At 36.0% G+C, this 25,099-nt stretch overlaps 1 protein-coding gene across 2 annotated transcripts in view; it reads left to right on the top strand.

The window, feature by feature from the left end:
• Positions 1-21,040, top strand: part of parga (poly (ADP-ribose) glycohydrolase a) — a 44,783-nt gene extending 23,743 nt beyond the window's left edge. For both annotated transcript variants that reach the window (XM_051647550.1, XM_051647549.1), the window contains exons 10-18: positions 3,097-3,176; positions 3,422-3,482; positions 3,750-3,825; positions 8,944-9,091; positions 16,126-16,204; positions 16,399-16,507; positions 16,768-16,873; positions 17,986-18,114; positions 20,040-21,040. In XM_051647550.1, coding sequence (XP_051503510.1) covers positions 3,097-3,176; positions 3,422-3,482; positions 3,750-3,825; positions 8,944-9,091; positions 16,126-16,204; positions 16,399-16,507; positions 16,768-16,873; positions 17,986-18,114; positions 20,040-20,221 — 970 coding nt within the window. In that variant the 3' untranslated portion in view covers positions 20,222-21,040. The remainder of the gene's footprint in view (positions 1-3,096; positions 3,177-3,421; positions 3,483-3,749; positions 3,826-8,943; positions 9,092-16,125; positions 16,205-16,398; positions 16,508-16,767; positions 16,874-17,985; positions 18,115-20,039) is intronic.
• The last annotated feature ends 4,059 nt before the right edge of the window (positions 21,041-25,099 follow it).

Below are 25,099 nucleotides of genomic sequence, written 5' to 3'. Positions count from 1 at the left end.
ATTGGTCATTCAGGTGAACACAGAGAAGGGACTCAGACTGCGTGCCTGCATCCTACTCTGCATCCAAGTATCATGTTATTACCATATTTTCTTGGATATGCACCGATTAGCCACAACAGTAAAACCACCTGCCTAATATCGTGTACGTCCCCCTCGTGCTGCCAAAACAGATCTGACCCACCGAGGCATGGACTCCACAAGACATCTGAAGGTGTCCTGTGGTATCTGGCACCAAGATGTTAGCAGCAGATGCTTTAAATCCTGTAAGTTGCGAGGTGGGGCCTCCATGGATCGGACTTGTTGGTCCAGCACATCCCATAGATGCTCAGTCGGATTGACATTTGGGAATTTGGAGGCCAAGTCAACACCTTGAACTCTTTGTCATGTTCCTAAAAGCATTCCTGAACAATTTTTGCAATGTGGCAGGGTGCATTATCCTGCTGTAAGAGGCCACTGCCATCAAGGAATACCGTTGCCATGAAGGGGTGTATGTGGTCTGCAACAATCTTTAGGTAGGTGGTACATGTCAAAGTAACATCCACATGAATGCCAGGACCCAAGGTTTCCCAGCAGTTTGTGCTACAGTAACTCTTCTCTGAGATCGGACCAGACGGGCTAGCCTTCGCTCCCCACGCACATCAATGAGCCCTGGGCGCCCATGACCCTTTCCTTGGACCACTTTTGGTAGGTACTAACCACTGCATACCGGGAACATCCCACAAGACTTGCCATTTTGGAGATGCTCTGACCCAGTCGTCTGGCCATCACAATTTGGCCCTTGTCAGAGTCACTCAGATCCTTACACTTGCCCATTTGTCCTGCTTCCTACACATGAAATTCAAGAACTGACTGTTCACTTGCTGCCTAATATATCCTACCCCTTGACAGGTGCCATTGTAATGAGATAATAAATGTTATTCACTTTGTTTGTGGCTGATCATTGTGTACCATGGGTAACATTTTGAGTTTTTTTTCTTCTTCGGGAAATGTACTATAGCAACACCATGGTGTTCTTTGAATTTCTTAAAGTACCATGTAACTACGATGGTATGTAAATATGGTGATCATTCAGTACAGTGACATATACAAAGTATTACAAGTCAAGTCTCAACAATAAGGACTTTTTCTGTGGACAGGTCAGTATTTTAGATGTACTAACTGGCTCCACCACTAAACTAAAAATACATTTAATTTTGTTAGCAGTATATTGTTATAAGTTAAAGGAATGTTCCAGGTTTAACACAAGTTAAGGTCAGTTGACTGCATTTGTAGCGTAATGTTTACCACAAAAATAATTTCAACTCATCCCTCGTGTGTGTATGTGTGTGTGTGTGTGTGTGTGTGTGTGTGTATATATATATATTTAATCTTGGGCAGTAAGTAGTAAAGAATGGGGCAAGTCAATAAACATTAAAATACACATTGTCTCAAAAGTATATCCACAACGCGTAAACATTATTAGTGTTAACATCAAATTACTAACCTTCTCTGTGTAAAATATATCCAATATTACAGTTTGGATGTCATGACAACATACAGTAGTTCCAGTAAATGCCATAATGCTGGTAAATCCTTAATTTTATCACACTAAAGTCATGTTAACATGTAATGATTACATTTCGTGACATCATTATTGTTGAGCATTATTGTATTATATTAACATCTGTTACCATCACTTTTCCATAGTACTGCCACAGTACTTTTTTTCTTTAGCCATGCAGCAGAAAACAAGTTTCAGCAAGACAGCTGAGGACCCAGACATGCGGCTCTTTATGGTGCAGCCCACTTTAATTGAGTGACTGTCCATCAGTTTACTCATTGGCTTGAGCACTGGTGCTATCAAGCAGTAGGCAATTTAGAGATTGCTTGTTTGGCACACCTGTCAAAGTCTGCCCTCTGGGAAATGACATATAGGCTGGCTGAAGATACATTTACTTTAGTTTCGAAATGTGTACATCAAAACCTGCTTTTCTGCGGAAAAACTGCAAAGATATTAATCCATAAATGAGGTTTGAATAACTGTCACTGTTTCAGATTCAGATTGATTACAGCTTTCTTAGGAGCCACTGAATTTGCACTGATTGTGATGTTGTCGCTTCTGCTCATGTAGGCTTTTTGTCATACATCCACTGTATTCATTGCAGTAGTTTTGCAGGTACTGGGATTTTTTTTTGTCAGTTTGGCCCCAGCAATCCCTAGCTTATGTTGTTGTGAATCAAATTTATAGATTATTTTTCCTCTGTTGTATACGTTACAGATATATGAATTTAATATAGTTATGTTTTTATTTCCACACATTAAAAGTCAGCAATCTGTTTCTAACAAAACATTATCTCCCCCATTCAGTGCCTATCTTCCGTCAATGACAGGTTGCCTTGCAGGCTACATAACATAAAATCAGCTCCACTATCAAGGCTATATGTAGAAAGCCTCAATAAACGAGTACTCTGTCTTTCTTCCTAAGGGCTTTTAGTGCATCAGCTTTTGTCATTTCATTTGTTCTATACCCTTTTTTCCTGCTTATTCCATGTACATCAAGTGATAAGAAAGTTGAATGCAAGAGGAAGGTGGTTAGATTGAAGACTGCAGTATTCTAAATAGAAAAAAGCCATTTGGTGGGGTTGGGGGGAATCACTGCTGATCACTCTAAGGCTTTTGCTATTTGGGACTTTTAAAAGCAAGCCTGCAGTTCCCTAATGGCCTTTAAGGGAGTGAACCAGTGTTTCATTCTCTGTGGTCTTTTGTGAAATGGGACACGAGCGCAGTACTGAGCCCGTAGGCATGGGTCTGCATCATTGTTGTCCGAAAAGAGAGTCCATCACAGGGAAACATGCTGAGCAAACTGGGCTTGTGAGATGGAGCGGCAAAGTCTGATCACACGGAAGGCTTCTTTCCACTCACGTGTCCTGAAGAATGACGCACTAACCTGCCGAAGTTTGTGTTGAAGCTCATAACCGTCACAATGACTTTATGAACTAAACGTCTCCCTCTCATGGCCGTTTATGAATATATTATAAGAATATGAACATTGTGTGGATTAAATTTGCTTCTTTCTGGACAGAATAAACCCTTTTGTGTATCTCTGTCTTTTTCTAGACTGTTTGAAGGTTCCTCCCCACGTAAGATTGAGAAACTCAAAACTCTGCTGTGCTATTTCAGAAGAGTCACTGAATCAAGTAAGTCTGAAAGCAGACATGCTGAACTGTATAAATACCCACTTAAAGCTCTGATGTTGTTATTGTGTTATAATCATTGTGTATGCATTGATCTGACATATTAAACGGGTTATTTTTAGATTTTTCTCCTCTATATATATATATATATATATATATATATATATATATATATATATATATATATATATATATATATATATTATATTTATTTATAATAATATGTTTTCTTATTTTACTTTTTTCAGCACCCACAGGCCTTGTGACATTCACAAGACAGAGTCTGAGCAGTTTTCCAAAATGGGAAAGGTACATAAGTTTACATATTTACATTCCATGTTGAAAAATAACATATAGTGTTAAAAACAATTGCATATAGTGAAAAAAGGCTCCCTGACATTTGAATTTGATTTTACTCCTTTAAAAACACTTTGTACTTGATAAATGGCACTGTGTAATCACTTTAGCCAATTATTTTCATTGGCAGTGCAGGCCAGTTTGCTTAAAAGTATGGTTTGCCTGTAGTGTTTTGATGCAATTGTTGTTGTTTTTTTTTATTTATTTATTTATCCTTAGCTCCAAGGCACAGCTCACCCGTCTTCATATCACCTGTGAGGGCACTATAGAGGATCAGGGCTATGGAATGCTTCAGGTGAGAGAATGTCACACATGAGTAATTTTTGCCGTGACATCTGTCAGGTATGAGTGCTTACTTTGAATGACACACACGAGTAATTTTTGCCGTGACAACTGTCAGGTATGAACGCTTACTTTGAATGACACAGAAGACCTTTTCTATCATCCTTTTTCTCAAAGAAGACATATTTGCATAGTTGTTGGTTATCAATTTTAATGCAAATTGTACTTGAATAAACAGGGCTATGGAAAACCTGTAAATATCAGGGGACATTAAAATTGTGATTTCGAGGCCTAGAAAATTATTCAAATGGAAATGAACACAGTCATGGAAATTTCAGTGGTAAATATGTTTGGGATTAGCTCTTATATATTTTATTGCCTAGAAATCACTCTTTGTGATGGAATGATTTAAAAAAAAAAAACTTTATTCAGTAATCATGAACAACTGGAAAAGTAATGGAAATTCATTGCTCAAAAGGTGTGGGAACCCAGATAAATAATTGGTTTTAAACATTTGTAACACTAAGGGCTTGAATTTATTTGGTGAAATCATTGTTGCAGTTTTATGAATTGAATAACATCAAGTATCATATTTATTACAGTGACAATCAATTCCATATTCCAATCTGAGAATCCAACTCAAATATAAATGTATTTTCAATGCCAATCAAGTTGAAATTCATCCTATTCCAGCTTTGAGTGAATCACTTAAAGTTGTTTGCCACTCAACGAGAGCACAAAAGACATGTTTTCCCCAAACTGAAAGTTATTTAAGCTTTCAAACACATCTGAGACTTTGTCTGGCCTTTGGGTGACTAGGTGAGACTTCTTTGTCAGCAGTGCCCAATATGAGCACCGTGCAATGAAATAAAACAACAAAAACATCACAATCTTGACCTGAATGACTGAGGTTCTGCAGATCCCTCGGCCCGATCATATCCCTCCCTGCACTGCTTTGGTTCAGCGCAGAGTCTGACTGCCAGGGTCCTCTGCCCTACACTCCTCTTCCCATCCCTCCCTGGTTGGGGCAGGCCACACCCTGACAGCTGATGGGCACACATGAACAGCCCTGGGAGGTCCCAGGAGCCCGGGTCCTGCCTACCTGATTGACGGATGTTTCCGGAAGGGTGGGATGGGATGACAGATTGTCAGTGGTGCTGAGGAGAGACAGGGCAGTAGGAGCTGGAGTTGAGTGACCTGATCAGCGAGATCATCTGGCAGCCTGCCAGCCTCCCTCCCCTTTTCTCTTCCGTCTCACTGAGGAGGCTGTGGCCCAGTGAGCCCGGCCTGACAGCCCGCAAACACACAGCCTCAAAGGGGTCCTATGCTTCCCCTGTTTTCCTTTTCAAAGCTGTCCTGGGCCTATATTAATACTGCTGCTCACACTCCCCTGGTCTTCACAAAAATAAAAATGCATTACAATAAACGCATTTGACAAAATAATTGAACAGTTCCACAAGTCAAGCATTTACTGGTATGCTTATTTACTGTACAGTAATATTGCACATGATGTATATAATATATAGTGCGGTTCTTTAGTTGTGAGTCTGCATTGAAATCTGGGATTCAAAATGTAAAAACCTGGGATTCAAAACCTAAAAAAATAAAGCTTTATGGTGTTGAAAAGTTTAAATGTTTAAATGACAAACATGAAATAAAGAAATTAATAAGAAATATTTAACATACTTCACTATTTCTAAGTTATACAAGCAAGTTTGTGACATTTACTCTGTTAAAGGGATAAAAATGAAAATTCTCTCATTTACTCACCCCATTGCCATCCCAGATGTGTATGACTTTCTCTCTTCTGCTGTACACAAGCAGCATAAAAGTAATCCATAAGACTCCAGTGGTTAAATCCATGTCTTCAGAAGTGATATGATAAGTGTAGGAGAGAAACAGATCAATACTTGAGTCAATTAAGAGGAAAGTGAAAGTGGAGATTGATAGTAAGAAAAGGGACTTAAATATTGATCTGTTTCTCACCCACATTTATATTGCTTCTGAAGGCATGTATTTGACTACTGGAGTCAAATGGATTACTTTTATCCTGCCTTTTATGTGGTTTTGTAGTTTTATAATTTTGGTACCCATTCACTTGCATTGTGAGGACCTAAAGAGCCGAAATATTCTTCTAAAAATATTTGTGTTCAGCACAGGGTTCCCATGTATCTTTAAAGTCTTAAAATGTCTTAAATTCAGTTTTCCCAAATTTAAGGTCAGAAATATTCTTAAATATCTTTAATGATACAACAAAAGTCGTATCATTGAAAGAAGTCTTAAATTTGGAGGTGGAAAGACAGGAATCGTGATATGACCTAATGTGATTATCAAACTTCAAAAGAATATGATTTAATTAAATAAATGCATGCTCTGCATCCTTCAAAGTGAAAACGAGGCACTGTTGAATTTTCTCCAAGCACGCGGGGGCTTGAGTGTTTCTAGCTGTTTCAGAGCAGTTCACAATCATTAGGCCATATCAGAAATGTATGATAAGTGATCACTAATGATCACTTGTTAATGATGATGATATAGTGTTGATGAAAAATAACAATGTTTACTTTTAATTGTTTATATTGTAATACAATGTAGATCAATGTAGGAGTGCACATTTTATTTCCCATATATGTTTGAATGAGTAGCTGGAAGCAGTGAAGCGCAAACATTTCAAAATAAGAGTCCTCTGTGTATTTCAGCCTTCAAAGTTAAAAGTTCCGCTCTATGAATCCAATCTTTTTTCTTTTTTTTCCCCTAGTTATTGGTATTTTGGTTGCACCATAAATTGCATCTGAAATTTAATTACATTTGGACTCTTGTAGCCTCTGTCTGACCCTCCCCATCACAGGAAGGAAATACTAAGAACATTGAAAATAGGCTAACAATTTAAAAAAAACTACTGGAAGATTAATTAATGGTCATTATCGTATCAGCAGAATCCAATATTTGTCGACCTCTAATTTGTATTTATTTATATAATGGTACATAAACCAATTTTAATGTGATATAAATGTGGAAAACGCTTATTGAGTATTTTAAACTTGCATATAGCCTACCCTGTTTTACTGATGAGCAGTGTTAAGGCCATGTTGAATGTGTGCCCCTGTCTGTTTAAGTAAGATGCATGATTTATTTTGAGATTGTGTGGGTTTGTTTTGGTATGTAGATACGGTATTATTTTTATTTGTTCAGGTCTTGAAAAAGGTCTTAAAATGTCTTAAAATGTGATTTTAAAAACTCTGCAGCAACCCTGCAGTAGAAAAAAGAAATGGTGAGTAAATGATGAGAGAATTTTCGTTTTTGGGTGAACTATCCCTTTAGCTACTTTGTACTGAAGGTCTGATTTCCTTGCTTCAACTGAATCATACTAGATGATTTTTGAAACATTCTCAAGTTATGCTGGAACAACATGGATCATCAGATTTTGCACAAACATGTGGTGTCCATGCCATCTCGAATGAATGTTGTCATTTAAATCAAAAGGGGTATCTTTTCATTTCAACTTTTCAATCAAGATTTTATGCTGATAATATAATTTGTAATGATAAAAAAGACTATTAAATGATACAAACACAAAATGGAAGCATTTTCACAAGTTGACCCCTTTTAAACGGCATTATAATATACAAAAATATAACGTATACTATATTAAAATGTATTATATAGTAGTATTATGCAGTATGATGTGCAGTGGTATGACACAGTTTCATAAATTTAAATATGTTGATTTGCAACCACAAGATAATTAAATTAGAAAACAGATTAATCAGTCAGCCAGGAATTTGTGAACATGCATACTCATTTGTTAGAATGATCTGACCTCTGTGGCTAATAGCTAATCCTTAATAGATCCATTATTCAATACAGAGGGAGTGGGTTTGGCCTTGGCAGCAACCTGCAGTATCACAGTGGACAGAAACCACCGGAGTCCTGAATGTGTCAATGCAGGCTCTGAGATTTTATCAACATACAAAGACAGAAAACAATTCTAACAACACAATGAAATGGGACGCATTGGTAATCATAAGCAAATCATACCAAAAATCCTTATCCACAAACAAGGATAATACACAAATGTCTCCCATACACAGAAACTGTACACACGATCCAGTATTAACACTAGCCAAGTGCCAAATTTGTCGAGTGACTAAAATTACAGTTGGCCAGTAACATCATTAGGAACTGCAACATAAAACATGGTTTATGCCTGTACTGCAAGAGGCTGTATTTTTTTTTATTGTGTGTATATGTACTCATGCGTCAGTGACCATTGCTTCACATTTTGCTATTTTTTTTTTTATTTTTATTTTTTTAGAAGACTCACATCTAATAACTTTGCCTCCATGAAAAATATCAGATTTCTCTCCATGTGGCGACACATGTGAAATATGCCTCGCATTTAGCCACTAAACGAAAATATGAGAAACAAAATCACACCGTCTTCATATTTTTGTGACGGGTACAGTTTCACACTGCAGTTCCACGCACACACTTATCCGTTTTTGATTGTAAACTCAGTTTTCAGTTTCCTACCATCATCACTTTTCAAAGTTTGAGGTACTGGAGAGCAATTACAAAGTCTCCATTTTCAGTGGAGGAAGACGGTGTTCTAGTATGAATGAGAGGTGTAAATGTAGCAAAATCAATGTGTTTTCAAGTGAAAGCATACAGTATTAGTGTGGACTTGACCTTAGAGACAGAGATTGTGTAATCTCGTATATGGTGCTGTGAGTGACACAAAGACTTGTGCTGTTTGTCACAAATATAAGGAAAGCATAATTCAGTAGTTGTAAGGGGAAAAATATACTACTTTGAAAAAATTCTCAATTCCAGTTTACTCCTAATTATTAGCTTTATGCACAGCCGTGCAGAGCACTCTATTTTTCACCCCTGTGCATTTTAGCTGCCTGTCCCTTACCTGAACCTATAATCTCTCGTGACATGCTGGGCAAACAACCTTCCTCACATTCGGACAAGTTGAATGTTCAGACGAGAATAGTAAATCTCTGTACCGTAACATCATTTCTCACTGTGTTCAAGGGTGAAATTGTGAAGATATTTTGACCTTTTAGAGCAACTGAGCAGGGCTGTTTGTTGCTGATGAATGTTTTCTCTCTGGATGTTTGTGCTGCAGGTAGACTTTGCAAACAGGCTGGTGGGTGGAGGGGTGACAGGTCTGGGGTTGGTCCAGGAGGAGATCCGCTTCCTCATCAACCCTGAGCTCATTGTATCACGCCTCTTCACTGAAGCTCTGGACCACAACGAGTGCCTCATCATCACAGGTCAACACACACACATGCAACCGTCCACTCCTCCCTTCCGTCTGTGCTCCACACCCTCACATGTCTCTGTCTGATTGATGTCACCCACCATTGAAGTGCCTGTTTCCTCCCTCCTATCTGTTCAAACATCTGTTTTCTAAAAATTGGGCAAATATTACATATTTATCCTTAGATAAACCTATAGCTTATTATATAATCTAGCAATGTCACACAAGCAAGAATAGCTTGGTTTCCATCTAAATGTTTAGCATTTTTTAAGTGCATTTCTAAAAATTAGACTAAAGAAACGTACGAAACGTTGCACGTTTCCATCCACTACGTCATGTGCATTATCTTTAGGGAGCTTGCCTTATCTTGATGGAGCAGCTGAATGACCTCCTTACTTCGGGCAGAGTTGTATTTGCAGGACTGGAGCAACTGTTGTATTGGAGCAACTAACTGTGGGTTAAAATTCCGAATGCCAAGGGCAATGTACGAAGAATTGAGTGCCAAGGTCAGACCTTTCGTTGAGCCAGACACATCGAATGGTCAAAAGTAAAACACGTCATAATTTTGTGAATAAACTGTTTCCATCACCTTAATGCACATTTTAATTCATGCAAATCTCTAGAAAATCCACCTCCTCTTATGCGAATTTTGAGAGTTTATTCTCATATCAGACATTTCCATTCAGGATTTCTTGTGCGCAATTTGAAAATGTGCATAAAAATTGTTAGATGGAAACCCAGCTTATGACACAGGTAGACACAGTCATGCTCACTGCAAAAAAATATTTTTCTTACTCTGTATTTTTGTCTTGTTTTCCAGTAAAAATATCTAAACATCTTTTAAAACAAGATACTTTCAATTGAAAAGTGAAATGAGATCAGATAAGTCATGTTTTCAGGGAATTCTTAATAAATTTAGTTAGATAAATGTTTAAAACAAGGAAAAACTATTTGCCAATGTGGCAAGGAAAATACACTTATAAGTATATTTTTCCCGTAAGCATAAGCCTAAAAAAAATGATTAGATTTCTCTGAGAACAAGACTTAGTTTCTTATCTAATTTTGCTTCTCAATTAAATATTTGTTTTAAGGATGTTCAGATATTTTTACTGGAAAACAAGACAAAAATACAGAACTGATATTCTGTACAAAAACACAATTGCGAGAGGGAACAGGAAGTTAATATGACACTATATCGCCAGTTATATTGTTTATTTTCACCAACAAAAGTCATTTCAAAAGAAGCCAAAGAAGGGTCAGTTGTTGCGTGACAGTGCTGTTCTAAGAAATATACGCACCCTTGAAGCACCATTTGTCTAAGCAGTTTGGAGTACCAGAACTAACAATGGTCACACTTTATATAAGGTGGCCTTAACTACTATGTACTAACATTAAATACATACAAGACTATGTATTTACTGTGTAACTACATGTTGTCTGCAAAATTCCCACATTTGCTGCTACTGAGGTAGAGGTACAGGTAGGTTTAGGAGTAAGGGTTGGGTTAGGGGTAAAGTTAACTTTGTAACTACAAATGTAATTAAATGCAATTATTTTAAATATAATTACAATGCAACAACATGTATGTACATAGTAAGTACTGTACATTGTATCAAATGGTTAAGTACATAGTAGTTAAGGCCACCTAATATAAAGTGGGTCCCTAACAATTGTATAATAGGTGCTAATCTGCCCTGCAAAGCATAGTAACTAAACATTTTGTTGAAATTGAGTTAAGACCTAAATCGAATCTCCTGTATGCTCTGATTCAGAGAAATGTGGACTGAGACTATTTTATAATTCACATTTGGCTAGACAAAAAAATGTAATTTCATTGTTGGTGTAGTTACTGCATCCTGGCTTTGTATGGCAGAGTTGTTGCCTGTGTTTTGACCACACAATAAGATAATGAAGAGTAATCATAGACCATATTAGAATGAGATCAGATTTGTTATCATTCAGTTCTCTTTCACACAAATAAAGGCAATCTGGGCTATAATCACAGTTCTTTAACACTACATGTAGTGAGTAGAAGACCTCTCTGTTTTTTTGCCACAAGTAATTTGCCATTGCTCAATGAGGCTTCTGTATTCATTGGGCTCCATTCTAACACCCCCCTCTCCTCCTGAACGTAAATCCATTACATTGATTCACGCTGGACTCAGGGCAGCCCTGTTATTTCTCCCAAGCTGAACTGCCCTATTTTTCACCCTCCAACTCACTGTGTTTGAGTCAACACGTCAACTGACAACCCCCCTTTCCTTACACTACATATCTCTCCCTCTTCCCACTCTCTCTCTCTCTCTCTCTCTCTCTGCATCTTTACACGATTCCTCTATCACTCTCTTCCTCCTTTATGAACTGTGCCCTTTGACTGAGTGGCAGCACTGGAGAGGAGCCCAGGTCATGAGTAAGTGTCCTGCATCCGATACATTGCAAACACATCAGTTTCTCTCTCCACTTCCTTTACAGATTGAGACCAGCTGCTCCTTTCTTATCGCTGCTGCAATTTCATAACAATACACACACCCCTTTCTGGCCTCTTTAGTACAGGTTTCTCTACATTGTGGGTATTTTTAAGGGAAATTGGAGCCAGCAGTGACATAAGCGACAACATGGAAAAACTGAAATTTATAACTAAAGACTCTTTCTATTTATTATGAAAGAATTCTCTAAGTTCCAAGGTTGGCACAGTGATGCACCATGTATCTTTGTTTTTCCTGCCTGTATGCTATCGAAATGTACAAATTAGGGTTGCAACTAACGATTATTTTGATAATTGATTAATCTAATGATTATTAGAATGATTATTCGACTAATTCGGTTAAGAGCTAACGATTAATCATTAGCTCTTAACTGATTATTAAGCTTGAGCCCCGACTTAAAAGGTTGTATTAAACGTGCTTACTAACAATAAAGAGGACAAAATCATCTTTTAATAATAACTCTGAGGAAAAAAATACTTTTTAAGTTGAATTCAGTAAAGAAATTCACTGCAAAAAATCCCATTGTTATCAAGTGTTTTTGTCTTGTTTTCCATTTAAAATTGTCTAAAAATCCTTAAAACAAGATACATTTACTTGAGAAGCAACATATAAGATATTTAGACTTGCTTTAAGAGACAAATATAAGTGTATTTTGTATATAAGTGTATTTTTTCACTTGTTTATACTTCTGCGAGTGCAGTAAAGACTAAATATACTTTTATTCAAGATCTATTCTATAAAAGCAAGTCTAAATATCTTATATGCTGCTTCTCAGGTGAGTGCATCTTTTTTTTTTATAAGGATTTATAGATATTTTAAAATATTTATATTTTTAATATTATATTCAACATTCTCAGATAACAATTTTTTCTTCTGCAGTATTCGTAGCTGCTAATGAAAATGTACGTTGTTTTAAAGGAGTTTTAGATATTTATATCAGAAAACAAGCCAAAACAAAAACAAATCAAAAACTTATTTTGTTGCAGTGTATAATGGGGCGAAAACTACACTGTCTCACCTTTCTGTTCACTTCAATCCATCTTCAACTCATAAAAAAACAAACTCTCTCTTATTAATAAAGCTGCGTATTGCCAGTTTTCTTCATGATAAGAAGCACACAGTGACACATATATTCAAAAAGTCGCAAGCATCATGTTATTATCTAGCTGCATTAAGTGCACGCGCTCGACAGAGCGTGCATCAGCCGGGTGCAGTTTCAATCTCTCCCCCTTAGATCGGGACATTCGTACAACTCATAGAATTGGTGCTGACCGCACAGAGAAATGACAAGTTTCGGAGTTTGTAGTAATTCACATGACCTGCTTCCTTATTATTTAAACTTTAATAAAGCTATAACACATTAAATATAACTGCATTTAAGATGTAACACCAAGGTGTTTCCTTTAAAGAGCTCCGGCTCCGCTTATTCCACAACGAGAGTGCTTCTGTATTTACTTTTGTATTTTTGCATTATAATTCCCTCATACTTTGCGATCTACATCATCTGAAGCTGATTGGAAGGTTTAGAGTGAGTCTGGACTGTGAGCCGTGTAATTCTTCCTCTCCTCAGTCAGGTGCGAACTGCAGTGCTGCTCTCATGTGTCATCATTAGAGTTTGTGATCTCATGTTACGTTAAATGAGATCAAACGACTCTTCGACTATGTTATTGCCGACGTTGTCGATAATGTCGACTAATTGTTTCAGCCTTAATACAAAGAACTGTTACTGTTTTATGTGTACTTAAGGCTTGTGAGTTTTAAATCAGAGTGATAACTGGATGGTTGTTGATTTGTCAATGTGTGCCTAAAGGTACACATTATGGGCCTCATTCATGAAACACGAGCGGAACGATTTTTTTTGTGTAAATTATTCGCGAAGCCATTCTGACATAAATTCTCAGATTATGAATGTTTTTGTATTTTCAAAACATTAGTTGATACGAGCAAAATTTACATGTGCTCTCGACCGTGCGTAAGACATCCAAACGTGTTGTGTTCTTTCAGGCAAACTGCCTTGACTACATTTTGATAAATGTGTAATTAAATAAGTACTGAAAAACTTAACTAATATTTAAATGAGTGAAATTAACCATAACAAATAACATTTAATTACTAAAAAAAAAAAAAAAAAAGAGAGAGCAAAAAAGCTTTGTTTTCTTTTTAAACAATAGACTATATTTAGTTAGAAATATTTTTTTGCTGCTTGAACTTCTTTCATTTATTTTTTCAAAGTAGCTTATAGATTTTTTTTCCCAACTCTGCTTATCGTTTTTTCAGCAGAAGTTCTTGACATGGAGTGAAAAAGGAAATTTGATTTCATGGCATCTAACGTGACTGTTTTTTTTATTTTTATTTTTTATATGAGCTCTATAATTTAGGTCTCATAATTTAGTATAGGCATTGGTAAATTGTGTTCAGTTGATAATGTATGGTCAACGAAAATGCTGTTAAACCCATAAACAAACACATCGCAGTGAAAAAAAAGAAAAAGCCTGCACACTGTTGTATAGCTTGCTAATGTGTAATATCTTGCAGCATTTCGGTCAAAGATCTTCTTCAGGCATTCTATACATTTTTCTGAAGATTCTTCCATTCTACATTTCATTTTACGTGCAAATAACTCTGAATTGACTCTTATATTTACTGAACTTTAATGAATGAGGCCCTATAAGTTTTGTTGTAATTTGTGGTATTTTAAAATAATTTATGAAACTAAAACTAAAAGGAATGTTAATGGAACCATTAAGGAACCAGAATCATTAATAGGAATCAGAACCGGAATCCCCATCTCTTGTTGTGGTGCGAGAAGTGGTTGCACACAATTGAATAGTCTTTGTCAGAGCTGTGCTAGTGAGTTATAATTTTGAAAATCAGCCTCAAAGTCAATGTGAACTTGGGAGCTTTCCACCCTGACACATTATACCTTCACATGGAATCAATCTCAGATATTAGTCATCTCTCTCTCTTTCATTCAATAATGCTCTCTCTCTCTCACCCCTACTGCCCCCTCTCTCCACTTAACTGTATTACCTCTGGCCACAATGAATGACTGCGGGCACGGCCCGCTCTAATGGAGCCAGCTATTCCATCACAGTTATTACAACAAACGAAATATTCATCGTCATCTCCATTTCTTTTGCACTGCAACTCGCCTTTGCAGCAAATCATATCCCGCCAGTAATGCATCATGACACAGGCTCTTTAATGCACTCTTTCTGCGTCAGTAGAGTTGGCAGAAATGCTGAGGCATTGGTACAGGGACTGGATTTTAATCTTGTGATTGCTCTTTGTCTGAGTGCCACTGAAACTGGCCACAAACACAAATTGGATCAAGGTGAGGGAAGAGGATTCTGGAGGTATTCACGATAGTTGACGAGTGGTGCAAGTTCTGCCAATTTCTGGAGGTTTTATGTACATCCGGATCTGGTCACTTTATAGAAGTGGTTTCAGCTTAGTGTCCTGAAAGTAAGAGAATTATGCAATTAAAAATCACATTAAAGAAGGAAAATTGTGTAGAATATGTAAACAGGTCCACTAAGCGAGCTGAAATGTGATACTTGGGTTCGTTTTCCATTGTTTGTGCTCTTGCTTTGACAGTTCTAGCCAGTTGACCTCACCAATAAGTATTATAGTTAAATACATCCAGTTTTTTAGCGGCCTTGATTCGAGATTTTTTACGTTGATTGTCTGCATAGGCATAAAACAATTATTCTGAACAGAGATCTAAGCCTTGAAGCAAACCAACTAGCTTTGAGATTAATAATACCAAAATGGTTGTTTCTAGGAAAAAAAAAAAAAAGTATTTGAAAAAAGACAGAGTTACAAGACTGTATACTTAACATGTTTTTTTAGGAAATTAAATACTCATCCTATGAAGCATTGCAAATTAGTTAATGCCTATAAGCATAATATGATAAGTTAGAAGTTCATTGCAAAATACTGAAATATAAAAAAGTTTATTGAGAGTATAGAGAGACTTTAAAAAAAAAAAAAAATTTAAGTCGACTTGTGACACAGACTTGGTTTCTACAGAAGCAAATACCATCGCTAAATGACCTCTGAGCTTATGGTATGTCTGTCTTGAAAAGTTTATTTGTTATCTCTAGAATTTGTATTTTGTCTATGGAGATATTAATGGGATTTTTACTTATGGAACCCTCCACAGACCTACAAAATTCAGATTGTGAATTGTTGGTCATGTTTGTCTTGAATAAAGACCAAGCACACTAATGAGTTGTAAATAATGGTTTCATTATCAGGAAATGCGTTTGTGTCCTCTAGCAGATTAAGAGGTATTACAACATTTTCACAGATGGAACAGCCTGGCCCAGCTTAACCAAGAAGATGCTCTTAAAGTAGTTTTAATTATTATAAAGTGACAGGTCATCATAAAACCTAAATCATCGTGAGTAAATTTAGTACTCAGATTTGCATAGATGGTTTGGAGAGTTTTTAGTCATGACTCTTTCTTTGTGTCAACAGAATAACTTCTCTGAATTGTACTCTGAATAATCTAAAACATTTATGGATTTCTTTTTTCTTTTTTTCTCTCTTCCTTTAGGCACAGAACAATACAGTAAGTACTCTGGATATGCAGAGAGCTACAGATGGAAAGAAAACCACAAAGATGAGACGCCGAGGTAAGAACAATTATGGATAACTAACCTAACCCTAAGCATACCTCTCATATCCCTACTCTCAAAATGTAGCTAGCTTTCATAAGTGTAACAGAGCAATTAAGACACTAAAGTTGAAATTTGTGCAAAGCAAAAATAAGGAAAGAAAAAAAAATGAAGAAACCCTTCAATAAAAAAACATATTTTCCTGTGCTCAGGGATGATTGGCAGAGAAGGTGCACCGAGATTGTGGCCTTGGACGCTTTGAAGTACAGACATTTCATGGAACAATTTCAACCTGAGAAAATGACCCGAGAGCTCAACAAGGTCAGCAGATGGTTCAGTCCCAAATTACGCAGGAAAGAGGGTTTGTTTCACATTGATGACATGAAAAGGAAAATCTTTGACCTTTGACATGCTCTAATGACCTTTAATTCTATTTAACCTTGCCTGGAATCCCCAAGTCTGTGTTGCTTAGAAGATTTAATGATTCATGACACAAGTCTTGTCAGCCTCTTGCATTCTATGGTGATTATTATGTGTTTGCATTTGTTTCTGAATGACATAAGGTTGTTTTCCATTCCTAGGCATACTGCGGATTCATGCGACCTGGTGTCAACCCTCAGAACCTGTCTTCTGTTGCCACAGGGAACTGGGGATGCGGTGTGTTTGGAGGTGACACGAGACTCAAAGGTATGTGCAGGTTGGAGAATGCAAAATAATGTGCATTGATCATCTTTTGTTCCTCACAAAGTGATGCAACACGATTAGACTGGCTCAAATCATGCATGTAGTTTCTGAATTATCATTGATAGTTTAAGTAGATAGTTAAGAATTTAAGAACAACCTCCTAACTTTAAAAGTAGATTTTTCAACTGTTTTGTTTTTGTTTGGTATTTTTGTTTGTTTGTTTGTCTATCTATTTTTTGTTGTTTTGTCTAAGACATGTTTTTCCACTTTCCTGTTATTGATTAGCTGACACACATTTATACTTTCCATTAAAAGTGCAACATATTATTTTCAAGCCTCATCCATATATTTAAATTTGCAAGCTTGTGACTTTGCCATCTGATTGTTTTCTATTGTAAGTATAGAAGTCAGATACATGAGATTATTCCAGTCCTTGATAGTTCATCATTGTTGAAACCATGGAGCATTTGGAAATCTGTGTGTGTGTGTGTGTGCGTGTGCACCTAATGAGTTAAATGAGTTATTTTAGAGTTATATTATCTGTTTAGTTTTTATGTTATGGCTGGTTATTGTACAGATTACCCATTGTAATTGGTTGCTCTCATTTGAACAATATTCATTCATCAGTGGGCTGCATTCGACCTCATTAAATATTTAAAATATTTAGACTCAATTTGAAACAGGGTGACTAAGATTGAGTCCCTTAATAGGGATTGTTAGACATGGATTATTTACCTTTTAAAAACAAATAAGATGTCAATCATTTTCTCTACAGCTAGGAACCAAAAGAATCCACACTATGCCGTCGTATTTTAGTCATCTGGGTTAAGAAGCTATCAGGAATGGTAGCAGTTCCTCCGAGAATGTATTATCATTATGCAGTGGTTGATTGAACCTTCCTTGTGCTAATAGGGGTGTGAGGGGTAATCTGCATTGCATGCATGTCATTCCTGTGTAGAGAAGCTTTCAGTAAATTCTACATTGAAGGCAAAAGAATATGGCTCTACTGTCAATATACTGCTCTGGTGTAAATGAAAGGCTTCCTAAATGGTGTGTATGGTTTAGGCTCAGTGGAACTGTTGTTTACTGTCAACCTTTTCTATTTGTCCTTCCAGCTCTGCTGCAGTTGATGGCTGCTGCTGAGGCAGGTAGAGACGTGGCCTACTTCACATTCGGAGATGAAGGACTCATGAGTGACGTGCATGACCTACACACCTTTCTCAAAGACAGACACATCACTGTGGGTAAGGGGCCTGCTACATGTGGTCCATTTTTGGACTATTTTGATTTACATGATAAAAACATTTTAATAATCTACTGTAGGTTTTTGTGGTGTTCTTAAAGGTGGCAATTTCCCAGATTTCTGTTTTGATTTTTAGTTTGGTTTTGTTTTGTTGTAGGGCTGAACGATTAATCGGGAAAAAAAAAATAGAAATCACAATTGACGTAGTGTGATTATCCAACCGCAAAGTCTGTGATTTCATAAAAATAAATAAATAGTCTGCTCGTTGCACTTACTATATGTTCGCAGCTCTGTTTTCTGTGGTGTTACATATACTCAAAGCACGTGTTGAGCGGGTAGAATTCAATGAAGTTGTCAGCTGAGGACATGTGAGGCATCTATTTCTCAAACTAGAGACTCTGATGTACTTATCCTCTTGTTTAGTTGTACATCTGGCCTTCCACATCTCTTTCTGTCCTTGTTAGAGCCAGTTGTCCTTTGTCTTTGAAGACTGTAGTGTACACCTTTGGATGAAATCTTCAGTTTTTTTTTTGTTTTTTTTTTGGCCCATTCCTAGCATTGTATAGCCTTCATTCCTCAAAACAGTGATTGACTGATGAGTTTCTAGAGAAAGCTGTTTCTTTTTTGCCATTTTTTTACCTAATATTGACCTTAAGACATGCCAGTCTATTGCATACTGTGGCAACTCAAAAACAAACACAAAGATAATGTTAAGCTTCATTTAATGAACCAAATAGCTTTCAGCTGTGTTTGATATAATGGTAAGTGATTTTCTAGTACCAAATTAGCAATTTAGCATGATTACTCAAGGATAAGGTGCTGGAGTGATGGCTGCTGGAAATGGGGCCTGTCTAGATTTTATCAAAAATGAATTTTTTCAAATAGTGATGATGCTGTTTTTCACATCAGTAATGTCCTGACTATACTTTGTGATCAGTTTGGTGAATTAAAGTACCAATTTCCTTCCAAAACAGGAAAATCTGTACATTATTCCAAACTTTTGGCTGTGTGTGTGTGTGTGTGTGTGTGTGTGTGTGTGTGTGTGTGTGTGTGTATATATATATATATATATATATATATATATTAAAATGATTGAAAAGAAAATGCTTTCAAAGGATTAACTGCACTTCCTTCTTTCATTTCTACCTACATGTTGGTTGCATCGCATAACTCTGATTTTGTAAAATATGAATAATCATATTTTAAAATAAAATTGTTTCACTGAATTTTTTTAAATGAAATAATATTAAAAAGATTATTCAGCACAACATTTCTTTTTTCAAGAATTTCAGCTTTTAATGAAACCATCTCCAGACGGTTGCTCGACATTAAATTTTTTACTTTAAGCCCCAGAAAAATTTCATTGTGCCTATATATTGTGCCCGTATATTTTTAAAACATGCAAAAATAGAATAAATAAAATGTGATACTGCTGCAGGAGCAATGTTCATATGTAGTAGCTCACCCAAAAATGAACATTTCTCACCCTCGTCATGGGCCGTCGCTGGACATGCTGCAGTGCCAGGCAAAAGTATAAGCATTGCGCATATTGGTTCTTGTGTGTATTGTCAACGAGTTTTGAGAATGGGTCAGTCTTCCACACCACCCTCTGCCCAACACTTTGAGAACCACTGACTTCCCCAGAATAGTGGTCATTTTTATGCTACAACATGGAGCCATTTGTTTTAGAAAATTAAATTATACCATTTGGCCTGTTCAGTCTTGTGAGTTTCAGCCTCAGCTGACCCCACTGTTTGTCATTTATTGAAACCTTTTTGAGAAAACGCTCTCAGCCATCTATTGTACTAAAGTGGAGCGAGCAGTATACCCTTGCGCTCTGTGATTTATGAATGGCTCTGGACGCGACTGACGCCATGATGCTCGCCATCCCTCAAATCTTTTTTTCTCTCTCTCTCTGTCTCTCAGGCACTCTGTACTGCCTCTTAAAGCAGTACTCTAATATGGTGAGTAAAAATGCCCAGAGGCCTGACGTCAGTCTCTATGGATTCATCTATGAGCAGGTCAGTACAGATCCAGACCCCAGCACTGTCCCGAGCAACAGCCATTTGCCCACTGAGCCTTGCCCCTCTCCTGCAGACTGCCATTAATGCTGGCCAACGACTAACTGATATGACACAGTCTAAAATGCCTTGCTGCTTTCTTCTCCTTTAGAAAGACATTTTAGGTGATTTTCTGTGATATACTGTAGGGTAGCACATTATGCCTTTTTTTCTACCAGTAAGTGTAAGTCACTTTGAGTAAGGGGACTGGAGGTACAGCAAAAGTCACACTGGTTTCTGTAAGTCCTTCTATCTGTTGAATATCATTTAGGTTTGGTCAAGGGATGCAAGAAAATCTCTCCTGTGTTCAAATTTTCTGCATGATTTTGTGAAATTAAATGATCAATTTAGAGTTAGGTAACCCAAGACAGTTTTATTTTTTTCTGCTCTTATCCAGGCACTAACACTGATTCAAAATAAAGTCTGTAGAGATGTTTTAAAAAATATGCATGGAAAACCTCTAAATAGACAGTAAGTTCCCCTGTGACACTTGATTTTGAAATGTATTTGCACAAGACTCTCAGATTTTTCTGCTATAGTTGGAATGGGAAGGTATTGCTGAAATTTTCAAATTTAACAATGTTTGATAATAAAAGACATGTAAAGGAAATGTTAAGTGTTGAAAAAATGTATAATCACACAAATGGAACTGCTACACTATCAAATTTTGGGAAAGCATACAGGATATAGTCTCTGCATGGCATTTTTAGCAATTCATTATGGTCAAGGTTTTTACTGTTTCATTTATTGTTTTGATTAAAGGCACCTTTAAGAAATGGGGTTGATATTTAAAGTTAGAGAATATTTTGATATGTTGTGTGCTTTATTTTATTATAATTTGATCATTAAAATGGTTGATTGACACTTCTCGGCTTTACCTTTTCACGTTTACTGTGTGTGCATTCTTACATTTTAGCAGAAAAATTCGCATACCTCGGATTTCAGAAAAATTGATCACTTTCTCTGTGGATATTGCAGCCAGCCAGCCCAATTATTCAATGTTAGTCATCTTGTTTAAAATATCTGATTATGTAAATGTGACAAACTGGCTTTTTTTTAAATATTATTTAATTTGTATAAGTTCCTTGTTTCTGGCTATAAGCATTCCAAGGACACCTTCGATGAAAAAACATGCTAAAGCTTTATCAGTCCTTCATAAATCACACAGGCCATATTTTATTTCCAATACATACAGTACTTGAAGTGATAGAGCCCATCTTAATCCACCCCATTGTAAAACAGTGCAACAGTCTTGCAGTACAATCAGTGAGTAGATGCATAGATCAGTGTAGAGCTAATATGTTGCTTTTGCTTGATTAAATATTCAATTATTTATGCTCAGTTACAAATGCAATGCCATGCATCCAAGTTATCATAATGAGAAATTGCCCTTACAGTCTTTGCCATGGTATTTGTTATTGTGAGGTTAAAGATGTATCAAGCATTATGTAGATTCATACAGAATGTGCCTGTGATTTTTCGACATGACTTATTACATTCATGCTAATACAGTGTGTAGTCACCAAAAGCAAGCACATTTTTTTTTAATTTTTTTTTTTATCTACCATAGGTCTTAAATTATAGTCCTAATTTGAAGTTAGCTGATTGTCCTCTTTTGATCGTTAGACTCCAGCTTTGTTCTTGCTGGTCTTATTCAACTGTAAATGCTTCTAAACATGTTTATCAATTAATCCTACAGCACAAGTACCACTTACTGTCCAAAAGATGGTCCCTTACAAATCCACTTTGTTTGAAAGGCAGATGCTGTATTCCCATTTTTCTTAAATACAGAGGTCATTAAGGGTCAGACTGTAATAGAAATTTAAATGCCAGTGAAATTAGTTAAGAAGCACTACCTTCTTGTCAACAATTGTTTCAGAAAGAACTGGTTGGCACAGTGTAGCAAATAAAAAAATTGTAATGACTGTTTCCTTTAATAAGATGCCTCGAAAGGGAGGCTCTTAGCTCCATCTATTTCAAGAGCTGAAGTCAGAGAGCAACAAAATGGCATTTTCACTCATAATTGCATGACGTTACTTACACTTGGTTATAAGGCCATTTTTATTTTATTTTATTTTTTTTGCACATGTTGATCAAAAGCAATACAAAAAAGGATGTTGTAGGGACAAATGTAAATGTTTCATTTTAATAACTTGCATAACACCACAATAATTTTAACTTCAATTGTGGACATTGGTTCCACAGAATGAAAATTAGTTTGATATGAAATTAAAATGAAGGTTCCACTCAAATAGCGAAAACCTAAATTAATTGAGTTAACTCACTTAAATTTGATCTGTTCAAATAACTCTGTTGAACTTTGCAGCTTGTTGCTAGTTAGTAACAAACACATTAGCGTATTACATAAATCTTTTTGTGCTGTATAACAAGTATGGCGCTGCTGAGAGTTTACAGAACCCAGTCAATCATTATACTTATGATCCTTAAGTATTTACTTCATGAGAAAAGCAGTACACACTGATTTTTCAGTAGTAATGTACCCAACCTTGACTTAACAATCAGCTCCACTCTTCTACACAATGGTAACCGGGTCAATGACGTGACACTCATTTTGTTTGTCTGCGTCTAATAATTTATTCAAAAATACATTACAAATGCAATTCACACAGAACAGTTACTTGAATACACCTCTTCTATGACAAACATATTTTCAATTACTGAGTTCAAAGTCATCGTGATGTTTTTTTTTTTCTTCTGGTGTTTGAAGTAAAAAATTTAATGTGATGCAATAATCAAAGTCTCATTAAAAGCTGTAATTCTTGAATAAATAAATGTTGGCTTGAGTTGTGCTAAATAATCTTTTTATTATTTTATTATTTATTATTTTATCCAGTGAAACAATTTTATTTTAAAATATTATTAATATTTGAAAAACATTTGTCCACCAAATCAGAGTCATGTGGTGCAACCAACATGTAAGTAGAAATGTTGTTGTCATGTGTCAAAAATCATAAAACGGAGATATCTTTAGACCCACAAGACTGTATGTGAAGATTTAAAAACAAATCATTATTTTGTCATATCATTAAATATCAATATTTTGACATTTTAATGAGAATGCACATTTGGTTCAGGTCGTTTAGTGCAAACATGAGAAAACTTCTTGATATTCTTGACTTAAAAATTAATGAATAATAAAATGAATAATGAATATTAAATGAATAAGGAATTAAAAATATTTTTCACCTTGAACATACGTATGTTTGAAAACTTTTTTTTAATTGATGAAGTTGTGTACACATTTATTTAAGGTGTAAGGAAACTGTTTTAATACCTTTTACTTGATGGTTGCACCACATGACATTTTTAAAGTCATTAAATCATTATATATATATATATATATAAAATGCTATACATTTTTTTTTTTTAAACAATTTGTAAAACTCAAATATTACATGTCTACAAAGCAAGCTAGGTGCTGGAAATCCCCTGCCTCATTTCAACAATACATTGAAGCAACAAATATTATTCACATAGTCCCAACACAATTGGATTAAGTGAACACAGATGGATTGTAAACAATGAAATTAAGTGTACTGTTTTTTATTTTTAATAGAGCTGCTTTCTCTTAATTTACCTTGTACATTTTGCTGTTATGTGGCACTTTTTGTGATTATAGCATGAATAGTGCTACTCAATAACCAATTCACTAATTGTGTGTGCATATACAGTATTGTTAACTCTAATTAAGAGTCGAAATTGCTCTATATGGTTGCACAGTATATATACATGTTGAACTAATGCATTTTCCCACCTTTTCTCTTAACGCTGAAGTTTAATCAAGTACACTTTACTACTGATAGTACCATGATAGTGACTAAGTGACGATAGATGGCAATGCTTTCTTTTTCTGGTTGTTGGCCACTACAAGAGTGATGAAGCTAGTTTGAAAGTACTATGGGGGAGGGAAGGCTTAAATTCCAGCAACATAAAGAACATCAAACTGGATAACTGAAACTGCATGTTCAAGTGAATTCTGCACAACCCCTCAGAAAATTTAGAGAGCGTAATTGTCTGAAATGATTAAGAATCAGATGTTACTGAAAATATCAATGTTCTCATTATCAGACCCCGGCACCACTTCATTTGATGTCTGTAATTTCTATAAATATTGTATTTGACTTATTTAAACACACAGTGGTTGCCAGATTTAATACTTATAAGTTAAGTTATAATTACTGTTTAATCTTTATATATAAAAAGGAAAATGCATTGAGAACATGGCAGGTTTTCGAAGAATAACATAGGTTTAAGGGTGTTTATCAAGAGCAGAGCATGTTTATCTGTAGTCCTTCCCAGCCTACATCTGTTTGAGTAAATTGACTAATATAGTATAAACTGTATAATGACAAACCTTTTTATAAATCCCATTAAGTTAAAGCAGTGCAGAACATGCCATATGAGCATTCAGGTAAGCCTGTGATCTTCAAGTGTCTTAAGATATGTTTTTCCCCCTTCAGTATGAATAGTATGGGTCACCCTGCTCTGTAATTGTAACCCCTTCCAGAGTCACCTCACAGCACAGGTGCTTTATTGTGCCTATATATTCCAGGTAACTGGATATGTGTACACTGGAGTGATGTAGTTCAGGCTATAAAAACCTAAATGTGCTATATAACAGCAAAACTTTACAAAGATTGATTTAAAAGTAAAATATGGAAAATTAATATGTTACCGTAAACCTTTATGCTGCGTTAACAGATGCAGTTTTGAGCTCAAGGACTGAACAACTGCAGTGCCACGCTCACTGCCTACAGTACATGCTGATTATGGGACGGATTTGACGTTGAAGAGATTATAGTACGGAGAAAAGAAACTCGACCCAGAATCAAACCGCAGCTGAACTGAAGCGGATCATCTCCGCGCGCGCAGCTCAAGGTGACATTTATTTGTTATGACGTAGAG

This window comes from Myxocyprinus asiaticus, chromosome 21 (genome assembly GCF_019703515.2).
Source record: "Myxocyprinus asiaticus isolate MX2 ecotype Aquarium Trade chromosome 21, UBuf_Myxa_2, whole genome shotgun sequence".
NCBI classification, from domain to species: domain Eukaryota; kingdom Metazoa; phylum Chordata; class Actinopteri; order Cypriniformes; family Catostomidae; genus Myxocyprinus; species Myxocyprinus asiaticus.
This window is presented reverse-complemented; position numbering and strand designations above follow the sequence as displayed.